The 14049-nt window shown below is 40.8% G+C and overlaps 1 protein-coding gene across 1 annotated transcript in view; it reads right to left on the bottom strand.

Moving 5' to 3' along the window:
- Positions 1-7024: 7024 nt before the first annotated feature.
- Positions 7025-14049, bottom strand: part of hs6st3b (heparan sulfate 6-O-sulfotransferase 3b) — a 54464-nt gene continuing 47439 nt past the window's right edge. The window contains exon 2 of the mRNA XM_076107143.1: positions 7025-8076. Within this exon, the coding sequence (XP_075963258.1) occupies positions 7308-8076 (769 nt within the window). The 3' untranslated portion in view covers positions 7025-7307. The remainder of the gene's footprint in view (positions 8077-14049) is intronic.

The raw sequence follows: 14049 nt of genomic DNA, 5'->3' as shown, positions 1-14049 counted from the left end.
GTGCTGTTTTTGTGAGAAAACACGCTTTAATACAATTATCTAAAAAATAAGTATATTAATATGAATTTCATAATAGTGTGGTGTAAATATTGTTCCCTATAATTTGTATTAATCACTGATGAAGTAGCCCATCCTGAAGAGTTGTGTATACAAATTATTTGTATGAGAAATAATGATAATGAAAGGCTTGTTATAAGAGTTGTACTGAAAACCTGTGACTTGTATAATCCGTGTAAGAAGCCCAGCTTTATTGGTCTGCTCAAGGTCAAATAAGATGGATGCTAACACAGATAAGATCAGTCAGGGCGGGTGAGAGGGAGGGAGATTTCTCTACTACCTTTAATAACAGATTCCTCCAATAATAATCTACGTCAGCGCCACATTCTGTGTTATCTGTTTAGTGCTAGACTTTACAAAGCATGCGCCCCTGATGGCTATTTTTTCTTTATACAATAGGCCGAAAGTATGAAGAGCACCACCTTGTTTGCAGTAGATTTACACTGGTACTATATGTGAGTGTGAACCATTCGTCTGAACACAGAAAAAGATCAGCAGCCTGTCATTTTACAGTGTGACAGTGATGGTCATGCTCCACATCATTAGCTATAGCAGTCTTACAGCAATGTATGTGTGCTGATGATGGTATAAGGAGCACCTGCCTTGCTTTTTAACTGAAAAACATGAAAATATTCACAGGACAAATGTAGGTTTTGAATGCTTTGAGTGGCATGTCAATGTTTATTCGGGGGGGGACAAATGAATCAATGTCATTTAGCATATTCATTTTGTACTTCAAAAATGACCTTTGTGTGTGGCAAATGTAACATTTTACCCATACTTGACATAAAGTTCTTGTTTTTGCTCATGCAAAACACACATACGCACACACCAGTTGTGACTAATTGATTGATTGCTTTCTTTTTATTTTTCTCCTGGCTTCTTGAAGCAGTAGATGAGATTAATCTGACCTGTCAGACTGACAGATCCCTTCAAGACACTGGAGATGTGGCATCAAGTTCCACAGGGAAAGGTCACCATATTGCTCCCTTTGAGGAAAACGTCACTGTCACTCAGATGACTCAGATATAATTACAAAGAGAATGCAGCAATCCCTGCTTTCATTTATTTTACCGTTATACCCTGTTTGTTGTTCACATTTCATGTTATTTACACACAATTAGTACATCACTGTCTGTACATCACATTCTGAGTGCACTACAAAATGAAGCTGTGCATTGTGGGTTAACAAGCATATACTTTCAACATAAACTGCTGTTCATCACTCAGTCAACCTGCTGAACTTAAAATGGTACTTACTTGAGAAGTCACTGCTAGTTAATACCTGAAAAGATGGGGGAAATACTTTGCTTTTTATGTACTTATTGTCACGACACTACTGATAAACACAATGTAAAGCATTTGGTCGCATTGTACACTTGCAGCTCATTTAATTGTGAGGAGCAACATTCCCATCTAGTGGTAAAAACTGTAAAGGAAGAAAAGCTGAACTGATGGTTGTGTTTGAGGATAAGAGACACATTTCTTCTTCCATTTATTATTGATGGAAAAAAAAATGTCACAAGGAAAACTGGGGGTTTCTTGAGTGTTAATAGGAATTAACAGCCAGTAGAATAATCAGGGGACACAAGATAAGCAGCAATTCAGTTATACGGCCTGTAGATGTCAGTCTTCTCTAAAATATATTTTCACAAATTGACAAACCTAGAGGCTCAACAGGGGGTGCACGCTGGTCCAGAAACCCAACAGTGAGGTGTTAGTTTTGTGATGCAAGCTGTAGCCCATCCTCTGCTGACTGAAGGTGTGCAATGTGGGTAAATAGATGACCTGCATGTTAAAATGAGGATCAATATCAATATTCAGAGTCGTGCTTGTTCTCTGATCTGACAATATCTACAAGCTCAGCCTGGTCCAGATCAACCCAATTAATGTGAATATGAACTTTAAACAAAGGCAAAGTTGGTCTTTTTTAGGAATTTCTATTTATGCTAACATTATTGTGATTCTAAGATCATTTTACAGTAGATCTGATCTTGTGATTCTTTGTGAACTGTTTTATTTTGATTATGTTATTGAACAGTAAAAACAAAGAACATTTCTTATTTTGTTGCCCATCTGAATAAAGTGTTAAATGTAATCGCTGTTCATAAGGATGTTCATTCTAAATGTTTTCACATCAGTATCAGGTATCACATTTTGTGCTGACTTTAATAGCTCAGAAAGTAAAGCAGCTGTCTTTGAGCGACGGTGCATTTGTTTCTTGCAGACATTACACATTGTCTACAGTTAAACATAGAAAATAATACAGTCATACCATCTGGGTGGAGATGATTTGCTGCAGTCACTATAGCTGAAACGCTGAGTCAGCCATACAGTACAACCTGGAGGGAAGCAGTCTCTGCATGTCAGTATACAGAGTGATAACGTGAAGTGTGCTTTGGAAAACACCAAGTTTAACTCGATATGTCACTTTGCTTTAATGGTGAATGGGAATGTATTTTTCTGGCAATATTCTTGCACTTCCCAATCAGATCCTAATCCTAAACTTCCTAAAAAAATCAGTGATCTAATAACAATAAAATAATACATTTATTACATTTCACGCTGCTTTTCTGGGAGCCATTTATCAGTAAATCGCTACAGTAAATGTGTGAGGTTATCACTGTATCTGCAGATATATTCTTCAATTGTCATCTGGCCCATAAGTAATGCTGCTCTTGCTTATTTGAGTTGAAATAAATTGAAATAAGAGAAAATATAACGCCGGTGAGAGAAGCACTGGATGTGCTCATCTTTAATTAGGCCTGATAAAAGCACCAGACACCTGCTTACCTTGTTATTCCTTCACATCGGAAGAAATGATCAGATGAATATGCACTCAGTAATCGTGTGCCAACGGCTATTTCTGAGTCTAAACATTTGTTTTGTGTAACGCCTTCTTGATCTTTTGCCAGATGAAAAAAGATGTCAGCAAAGGAGTCTTGCAGGTGGTTCTGTCTACATCAGAAGACAACGTTCCATATTTGTTGACTGACACGATTACAGTAAATTACAGTCAACATAATAAAGGAATAAATATCTATGCAAGATCACATATGGGCTAAAAACATAGTTGAACTGTAAATATCTCACTCCCTACTAGGACCTTAAAGTTGCTTTCTTGGGTTTCTTTCTCTTTTGGAAGACAGACGTTCCTGCAAAACACCCACAAACATATATTCATCGGTGGTAGATATCTAGCTTGAGAACATAAAACAGACACACACTGTAATGTCATGGCCATTCGATGCATTTATTTCAGATATCTTAAGCAGAAGTCACTCATTTTTTTTCAGTTCTGAAAAAAATGGCAGATTAAATATTACACGCCAAAAGGATTTTAGACTGTTTCATTTCATCACAAGACTTTAAACATGTACATAGAAATTCTTACACTAAGAAAGCTCTCTTCCATTACAACTGAGGTGTTGGTAGTACTGGTATTTTTATGAAGCCAATTATTTAGCAACAATTGAAATTATATAAAGAAACAAATAAATACAGATAAATCTGACTCTCAGAGATATGAAGTGGCAGTACAAGTTCATTAAAATGCTCCTAACAAAGAGGCATGTCACACTTTTCTGGGAATGTCAGACTGTCCCCCCCCCCCCCCATCACTTTATTTACACCATAGTATGAGAGTTTTCACTTTTACAATTTGAAAATTGGGGGAAAGTCTTTTAGGACATCATTTGGTGAAAACAAATATTAAGAAGTCACAGAAACAATAAGCCTGAACATGTCTATATAGTTGATTATGCTAAGGAAATGGATGCACAGTAAATTAATTGAACTGGTCTTCCTCTTCTTTTGGCACTGAACTACATCAACACCATTCAATGTAGGAACTTAATTTTCTATGTTCAAAATGTTCAGCTCATTGAGGACATTATCGCAAGTACATGTTTTTGGTTTGATTAAGTATTTTTTGTGAATGCTTACCTCATTCAAATGAATGGACAGATCGTGGGACATGGCATGCAGACTGGGGTTTAGGTGTTAAACTCTAAAATGACTCTTCAACATCCTTACTCTTTTTCACTTTTCATACATGTTTTTCTTTCATCGAAAATGTAGAAAAATGTGTGGTCTTTGAAACAATGTAACTCTCTGAGCGAACAGACCTCAACAGTTTGCGCTGTGAGCCTCAAAGTGACAGGAGTGCCATCCATCTGGCCCGTTGACTGCAATCTTAACTGAGGGGACTTTTCTTAGCTCGCTCTGCTTCCCCACATACGTCCTACTTCCCAACACTCTCTTTCAAAATCTAGAGATATGAATTACACATTTCTCTATTAAATGAACCGTCTGACACAAGAATCACTCAGCAGTTACCATTTCCAAGCCAACCATTAATTGCAGGCGGGAGGGGAGGGGGAAGTGTGCTAATTAGTTATTTTCGGATCTCTGTGGTGTCACAGTAGCTTTATTACACCTAAACACTTACATTTTTTTAACATTCTTAACAATTTAGCTTCCTTTCGTTGCTCTGCCTCTCCGGATGAATCGCTGTGAGGGATCAGTCTGTGCACTGTACCTCACAGGACGCTTTAAGGCAGCGCAACACATGTGTTTATGATGACAGAAACACACGGAGACATGATAATAGACACACCTCAGCGACTTTGCAGCCAGACACACACACACACACACAAATATATATGTATATATAATCAAACTTGGGTATATAGCACATTTACAACAAGTGTTTCATTAATAGCTGTACAGCACCTCTACTGCTCATGCGGTGCTCGTGCCATCTGTCACCGGGGAACATTGCAATTCCTACAGCTTGTCACACAGCAGTGCTGCGTGTTGGTTTATTAAAAGAAATTTCCAGAATAAACGTCCTTTTGGCAATTATCATTTTCAAAATAAATCCTTCTGGTGTAATAGCTATAAAAATCAAGTGATAATACCATTTAATTTATATAAATCATCATTCATTTGATTATTTACACGTGCTTTCCTTCTGACAGGTCGAAATGCCTTCACTGAAAAAGGCCTGTGTGAAAACATAAAAGTAATTATCCTGCATTCACTTTTACTAAAAGGTCCCTGAAACATATTATTAATCAGCTTATTACTATGAGCAATGGGGTCCTACACTTAATTCATTTCACTTAGGATTCTGAATGTAATTGACGAATTGAATTACTTGCACGGTGTGTTTTTTCAATGATGTATTAGTATTTGAAGTTACTGGAATCTGATAAAACCAAGACCCAAACAGCTCTGATGGAGCAGAGTTTGACGATTTATTACCTAAAAAACTTTGGTTGTTGTTTATTTAGTCATATATATTTAATGTTATATGGCATAATTTAGCATTAAGCAGAATATATACAATGTATTTTATATAAGTGGATTATTGTTAATGATCAACATAAGTCATGTTGCATGTATTTGCAATGTAACTGGCAACTATAGCTGTCAAATGAATGGAGTGGAGTTTAAAGGGCCTTTTGAATGTATAAAGTAGCATCAAATGGAGACAAAAATAATCCAAAATGACCCTTTATAATTTGCCATGGCGTCTTTAAAATGATTTGTCCTTTTCACTGCTACAACACAAACTTGATGAATTCAGTACACAAAAACGATTCAATATTCAGAGCTGTAGCTCCTCTTGAAACACTTGGAGTTTTATCAATGTGCTATACACCTAGTCCTTGTTCTCATCCAGCCATCCACACACTCACTGAACTCAGACTAAGTGCATCCGTACAGACAAGTGCACCAATACAACTCTTGACAGCTTTAACCTGTATTCATTCAACACATTCACTGCACAAGCTCGATGAATCATTCAAACCAGACGACACACGGGCGATTCTTTGAGATGAAATAACAAACTGTGCCCTCTGAGGTATTTTAGAAGTAACTGCAATCACAGAAGAAATGAGAAATGACTGTTAGAATAGTAGCAGCAGTACCACTTCAGTGTTGACATTTAGTAAACATTTAATTTGATAAGCAGGGATTTTGAGTGAATGAGAGATAAGAGGCATGAAAAGCATCACTGAAGCCTATTTAAGCAGATGAAAAACAAGCCCTCTTTCATCTTCACGTGTCGCCAGGCTGATTGGATGTGAAGGACTGGAAACTACCGGGCAAAAAGAAATGACAGACACGTTTTTTTCTAACTACTTTGAGGCTGGTGTTTTGTTGGCTGGTGCTCTGCTGGCATTGAAGCGCTCTCGCTGCCCACAGTGCAATGCCGTCAGCTCTACCAACATGTAAAAGCAACCAGTGTGACGGGGAGGGGCGTGAGAGCTGAATGCTGATCATCTCATTCACAGTCAGGCCACACTGACGCATTTCATCACCTGTACTATTTACCAACCTTTTTATCTCCGCAATCCACTACTTCAAAAATGAATTACTCACAAAATATGCTTTTCTCATCACAGAGAACTTGTCTCCCTTTTTTTCATGTAAAAAAAGAAAGAAAAGTTATTTTGCACAGCACGATGCACTCTTTGTGGCCGTGCGATTGGCTTTTTGTGTCTACATGTTATCTTTGGGAGACGTGTTGAAGTCTGCAAAGTATTGCATTTCAGAAAATAATACTGGACTATAACCTTCACACCATCAAATAGTCGTCTGTAATTTGGTTTAAAACATGCATGCATACAGCATGGTCTGCAGAGAGGGTTTCATTCTCATTGAATTCAATTTGTCTCATTGACTTTGGCTTTCAGTACAGTGCAGCTTTTGGAAATCGCTCTCCCGAATTGCACTATAATGTTAACGTGTGACATGCAACCACCAGTTCCTCTACAACTACATCATTCAAATGGTTCTCTACCAGTTGCAACAAAAGGCTTCAATGACGTTCATCGCTTTTGCTTTGAATCTCAAAATTAAAAGCAATGCAGTCTTTTGATCGTTTTTGTTTTTTCTTCTTCTCTCACCTCAGTTTGCTGTCTTATTCCGCCAACGAGAAATAACCAAGGCCAAAATTAAATGACGAAAAAAAAATGTATAAACAGCATTTAAAGATTTAAGACACCAAAGGGCACTCCAAGGCAGAGCTGCTGTGAGACTCACAGACTTGGCAGTTTTCATAAAGAAACAGCAGAGCACTCGGATCACACTGAAGCTGAGAAACGGACGGATGCAGGAGACAGATTAATGGTGAGGCAGAAAGAGAGAGACAGAGGATGTGCCAGAGAGAGAGTCAAAGGTTTGAATAAAGTTTGTGAGGAATCTCTCTCTTGCTCCTCTCTCTGAAGACCAGAGCCTCACCAACGGGCCACTTGGCTTGTGTAGTCCTCAGTGGTGGCGGGGAAGTCCCCCTCACTCCCTTTCTCCAGCCCTCCTCCCCTCCCCCCGCCTCCATTTCCTCCCCCTCTGTGTTTGGGCGACCACGGCCTGCCCTGCTCTTTTTGCTCCCTCAGCCAACGCCTCTCCTCGCGCCTCTTCAAGCGCACCTCCTGGTGCTCCCTCTGGCGGGTGAACTGGAAACGCTGGAGGAACAGGTCCTTCGCGTACTCGTACAGCTGCACGTCCAAATAGTTGAGCTCCTCGATGCGTCTGCGCACGGGCTCGCTCAGGTCCACGTTGGCAGCTCGCGTGCTGTTGATCTGCGTGAAAGCGGCGATGAAGCGCAGGCTGAACGTCCGCTCGAACAGGTACTGCGTCTTGCGTTGAAACTCGGTTAGGCCGTAGAACGCCATGTTCTTCAGGTTGCTCATGGCGCTGCTCAGGAGGATGTGGTTACGCTGGCTCTCGTTCATAGAGGACAGGTTGTAGCAGCCCACCAGGCTCAGGTCAGCCAGCATGCGGACCTGGCGGTTGTTGGCGAGGTTGGACGGGCAGTTCATGAAGTCTATCAGGGTAACACCGGACCAGTCGTCCCCATTGTAGCAGGTGGGCAGCTCGTCCTGGGTGGGCGAGCGTCCGTCGCACATATGGAGGGCGGTCTTCCACGTGGCCCCGCGCTGGACGTGTTTCCACTCGCTCAGGTAGCGGGACACTGGGTCTCGCAACATGGTGATGTAGTAGAAGTTCCTGCAGCCAAAACAAACACAGTTAGAGAGCTGTGGGCACGTCATCATCACAGAGGGCTGCCCTGCGTTGTGCTGACAGATGGTGACTTTTGTCTGTGTGTGAAACTTCAAGGTCGAATGCTAATTGGCAAACTGAAAAATCTCACTAATGAGATCATTACAGTTTCTATATGTTGCTTTAAAATTGCACCAGAGTAAAGATTTTACAGAATTGAACTAGAAGCGTTTCCATTCCACAGATTTCTCCCACCTGCCAACATGGAGAATAATTGGGAATCAAGACATATTGGGAATCCATAGACACACTGAAAGTGAGTCAAACTGACCCAACTAAATCCAAAACATGTCACTGTTTCAAAATAACGAGGTTTCAGCAAAGGTGCCTTAAATTTGTTGCACTTTTAACTGGGTATCCTACCAATCATTTGCGTAATAGATATAGAATACATTGGAATAGATTGATACGTTTTTGGCAGTGTCAACAAAGGGACATTCAAAGAGAGTAACATGTTAAGTAAAAGAAAGTAAAATGTATTTATATAGCGCTTTTCACAGCCAAAAGTCACAAAGTGCTTAAAACAAAAAAGCAAAATGTCAAATATTGCTGCATGGGTACAATCACATTTGATTATGGAGTTGGTATTTGGCTTGAGAGTGACAGCCCACACACAGGGGGTTTCAGCTGCCCTTAATGCCACGGTTGAAGACCTCCAGGTATGTCAAAGTGCACTCTGATGGAAAACAAATATTGGACAGGTGTTGGCCAGGTAAACCTTTCCTAAGGTGATGTCCTGTGAGTGCAAGGTGAATATTTAATGACGTAACCCCCCCTCCCCAGAGAACAGTGAGGGCAGATAAAGTGGAGTGTGGCGCTGAGATTTCACACTGACTCCAAAGCTGCTCTCGATGCTGCTTCACTTCTTTCGGCACAACACACATCCACACAGCCTCTCTCCCAGGAGTGGAACTAAAAGAGCTACACAAACAGTCTCCTGTGCTTACACTTTCTTGTCCTTCAGGGTTGGATTCACACTGGAGCGTGTTGCCCAAATCTTCATACAGGTTATCTTTAAGGGGGGGCTATACTGTTTGCTTGGACTGTAATGTGTTTCTTTTCACAACTACTTATTATGTTATTGTCTTTACCAGTTCTGCTAAATCAGCTCTAACGCTGAGATTACATCATGGCCATTATCAGAGTCTGAGTCTGCTTCAGGAGTCTGTTCTAGAGCTGAAACAATTACACTGTTGATTTAATCGCCAACCTTTCGGATAATGGATTAATTCTTCTTCCAAACATTCTCTCTTTCTATCTTCTCCAACATGAGGATTTCACAATTATTATTGTTGTATATTGTTGTTCACCGAATATCTTCGGGTTTCAAACTGTTGGTCACCTTACCCGCCAGGTGGCTTGTTACACAGAACCATTTGAAACTGTTTGATAAAGGGCAAGTGATCGGATCTGTCGATCAAACTCTTGCCAAAGTCAGTCAGGAGAAGAGCAAATACATCTTCCCATCGAGAAACGCTTTCAGTTCTATTCTTTGCTCTCCTTTCATTGAAGAAATATTCTCCAGTTCTGATATAACCAGTGTTATTGCAGCATCTAGGCTAACCTCAAGCCACTATTGTTGTTTAGGACAAACAGTCGCCTCTCTGTGTCGACACACACACACACACACACACACACACACACACACACGCACACACCTAAGCCACGGCCGTAGCTGCCAGTAGTTCCCCAGAGGATGCGGATTAGTCCGTGCACTGGCTTACCGGACACAAACGCATTACTTGAAGCCTGACAAGAAAAGGGATTACTTTATTAAGTGTTCTCATCAGTTTCCAAATCATCAAGATAATAAAATTCAAGCAAAGTTGTGTTTTATTGCGGCCATGACAGGTGATGACAGGCTGTAAATTATCAGCACTTCCTCCGTGCAGAAAAATATGCTGTGTGTGGTGTAAATTTTAGAGGGGGAACCTCTTCTCATATCAATCATGTGAACATTGAGAAAAGCTATTTTATTTATTCACAAGTGAAACAAGACTATGAGGTACAAGTCACACTGTGGAAAAGACGTTGAGGTGAGATATGGAAACTTACATTCAATTCTGGCAAAAGCAGGTTCAATTCCAAACGTTTGAGTTGTTGTGGGCTGTTGTGCATTAAGGCTTTTATTGGTGGCATACGTTTTTATTATTGAACCATAATCAAACTATCTCTCTAATCCCAATCAAACTTGCCCGACACTAACCCAAAAACACGACACCGGTTTAGTACACTGAGAGAATATTAATCTGCCAGAGCATAGGGCATATCACACAAACATGGTTTGGGAGTGAACGCACACTGAATACAGGAAAATGTTTGAGTGTATTCAAGCTCACAAATAGCAACTTGACTGTATCTAACTGAACAAACCACAAGAATGCCAAAAACATGTCTTGAATTTATCTGGGGAAGAGTTGTCCTAACAGGGCCGTAGGAATCGTCGCCTCTGACAAAGTTACCCGACGTGAGTCAGGCAAGAAGCTGTGATTACAGCCCTGGTGGCACTAGCTGCATCCTGGCACTTGCTCCTGGAGTTGGCTGGCTGCAGATACATCCTCATTAGACTGTCTCTGGGACATAAACACATGCAGCAAGTGTTGTTTGAGTGCATCCGACATCCCCAAGGTCAGTTGTATGCACCATCAGTGTCAAAATGCATCAGGATCAGTGGGTCTGCAGAGCTGTCTCGAGGAGGTGTTCCCTGAGTGATACAGATGGCTGTCAAAGGTGAAGGGGGTGTGGGGGAGAGCTATCAGGCTTCTCTTACTGCTGGCCTGTGTTATCATCAGTACCACTCTTACAGTCAATTCAAATTCAATATCGGCACGTACTGTAGGAAGCAGCTAGAATTAGACATCTTAAATATATACTGTGACGGAGCCGCATCCGTTTCCCCAGAATATGTATTTGTGTTGGGGTCAAGGGTGAAATCTTCAGTCAGACTTTGGGGGTTGGACCAACCCAACCCGAAGAGACACATTTCTCAAACACTGTTTCTCAGTATATTCCGTATCAAGTCTTATTAAACAACTAGCTAAATGAAGGATGTATCAGTAAAACAGAACTAAGGTGTACAGAGCGATACGGTTCGGGTGCCAAAGACAATTCACATGCATGTTTTAAGAATTGCCACCTGCGTGTGTGTACATTTTGAGCAAAAGCACATGATAACTTGGTCAGTTATTACACAATCAACTGCAAACCGAAGCTTTCTTTTACCTTTTGGAGGTATTTAGTAAATGGTCATTACAAATATTTGGGGGCGGAGGATTTGACCCCCTGTCCCGTACTGCAATTACATGCTTGGTTGGAATCAAGAACCCTGTTGAACTCTCGGTAATCATGGATCAATATTGGATAGGAGACATATTGGAGCTCATTCCACCCGAGAATACTCATCTCTAATGCAGCAGCACCAGCAGAACGATATCACTGGAGCACAAACTAAACAGGGGCCATTGAGCAGAGATCGAAGAGGAATTCAAAAGTGTGGATAAAAATGGAAACTAAAGCAAGCAATGGTGAGGACAGAGCTGCTGCAGACAATTATGAAGCAGAATAGATGCAGTTCGTGGATATGGAAAGAGTTTGATAAATATGTGACCATGAGAAAGAAATATGATATTTATTTTAAGGTTTGTTTTGTTCGTTTTAAGGTTTTTAATGTGCTCAAAAGAAAGTATACTCAAAACAGTCGGCATGCATGCTATAGACATTTGATTGTGCTGGACTATATTCACCCACAATGTGATGGACAAAGGAATAGAGGGGGCTAATCACAGCTGGAAAGCATCCAAGCTAATTGCAGATGGTAATGAAACTGCACATCAGTAGGCAAAAGATAACTGGCGATAGCGTTCTGAAGTCACAGTTCAAATTGCATTAATTAGGAGTTTAGTATGTTTATTAGCCGTGTACTAACTGCTAAAAGAGTTTACACTAACGATTAATACATAATAATAATCTGTACAATTCCAATGTAGTGGGACACAGCGTCAACAGTCCTGCTGTACGGCACAGCAGTGTTTTGAGCTAAATGCTAATGTGAGCATGCTAACACGCTCACAATGACAATATTGACAATGCAAACATGTCGATGATGATGTTGAGCAGGTATAAAGTTTACCGACGCCAACCTCCTTACCCCCAGCTACTCTGTCCAAGCACCAGACCTGGGGGGGGAACAGGGCCTTCTCCATTGCGGCCCCCTCCCTCTGGAACTCTCTTTACCATGTAAAGTGCCTTTAAGTACCTTTTAAAGCGCTATACAAATTAAATGTGTTATTATTATTATGTTTAACATGTTTGTTAAGCGCGTTAGCCCTCGTGGTGGCGATAGAGAACAGTTGCGGTGATCACCGAAGTCATTACAATTCATCTTCTGGGGACCTTGAATGTCTGTACATAATCTCATGACAATCCTTCCAATGTATAGATTTCCATCCCTGGAGCCCTGTGTGGCTAAAAAACAACCAGCTCCCTGTGAATGTTGTCACTATAACAGCCCCTAAACCCGTAAAGGGACGGTTTTATCCCCAGCCAATGTCAGAGCAACAGACAACTGGGTTTTAATTGCCTGTAATTAACTTCAATGACACAATTTCAGCCCACTGCTTCTCGCTGATTGCATGCTGCTATAAGGGTCGTTGTACTTTCAGCCTGAGTGTATGGTGTTTGGAAGCAGATGAACTGAATTCACTCATCAAGACTTGCACGTGTGGGAGTTGGATATCCTTGCAGGTGCTTGCGGGTGGGCCAGACAATAGGGACAAGCAAAACAATATATCTCTGTGAGCCGGGCAGAAAGTTGTTGAGAGCAAAGGCTAACACAGAGAGCAGTAAATAAGTAAAGACAGACCATGTCCCAGTACAACAGCGGAACTGACTGATGTTATTGGGATGTAGTGTGGTAGACACGGTGTGTGTGTGTGTGTGTGTGTGTGTGTGTGTAGTCAGAGTTTGAAGCAGCTGCTTTTGTGTCATGTAAAACTTCTACCTGTGTACAGTCTGCTGACTTCTCTGATTTATCCTCACAATGTAACAGCCTCGATCTCTCTCCGTTGCTCCGCTGCAGCCCGTGGAGCATTAAGAAAAAACTATTTTTTAAACACCTTTTTACTGTCATTCTCTGAGCTTATTGCCTTTATACTGTAGAACAGTCACAGTCGCGGGAGACGGGCATCACTGTGGATGACAGATAACATCACAGCTACATGGTACGCTGACTAAACCTGATTCATACGCAGTATATTAATGTGCATCTATCTATTCATAGAAAGCTGTAATTTAAAGTCTATTTAATTATGTTCTGTTGTTGCTGTTTCTCTTTTATGCTAAAGGTCTCACTGCTGTGACTGTCCCTACAGTAAACACTGTTTTGTTTATTCTCCTAATGGCTTTTTGAGGCTCTTAGCATTATAAATTCCTTTGTTCTTCTTCTTTTTAATAGACGTTTTATTTTCTCTTTTGTTGCCATTTTTGCAACGTAACATGCAACAGAGGTCCCCTGACCAGATTCAAGCAAGAGACATTACAGTTACGTGCCAATGCGTCTTAGACCACTAAGCCACCGTAACACCCCAAGGATTTTACAATTAAGGCAATTTAGAATCATTAAAGGCAGTGAAGACAAATCATCTCAGTTAGCTTCTTACTACGGGCGATGGAGTGCTACAGTGTTTTGGGTATGACACATGACTGTCTGTGCTTGTCTCACTGCTTTGACTGGTTCAGTTGGAAAGACGTGCCACATTATGTGTACATTAATCATGATTCAGCAACATTTAAATCGAATGTGACGGAGAGTTAGCCTGGACCCACAGCTCTGAATCGAACTAAATAGGTTTGGTATGTCGTGTAATGGAAAATTTCTACCGAGTATATATTTCTACTAAGTATATTGTGTAAATGCCTAAG

The sequence above is a fragment of the Anarhichas minor genome, unplaced genomic scaffold, assembly GCF_050575085.1.
Source record: "Anarhichas minor isolate MPS153535 unplaced genomic scaffold, ASM5057508v1 ptg000004l, whole genome shotgun sequence".
Classification (NCBI taxonomy): domain Eukaryota; kingdom Metazoa; phylum Chordata; class Actinopteri; order Perciformes; family Anarhichadidae; genus Anarhichas; species Anarhichas minor.
This window is presented reverse-complemented; position numbering and strand designations above follow the sequence as displayed.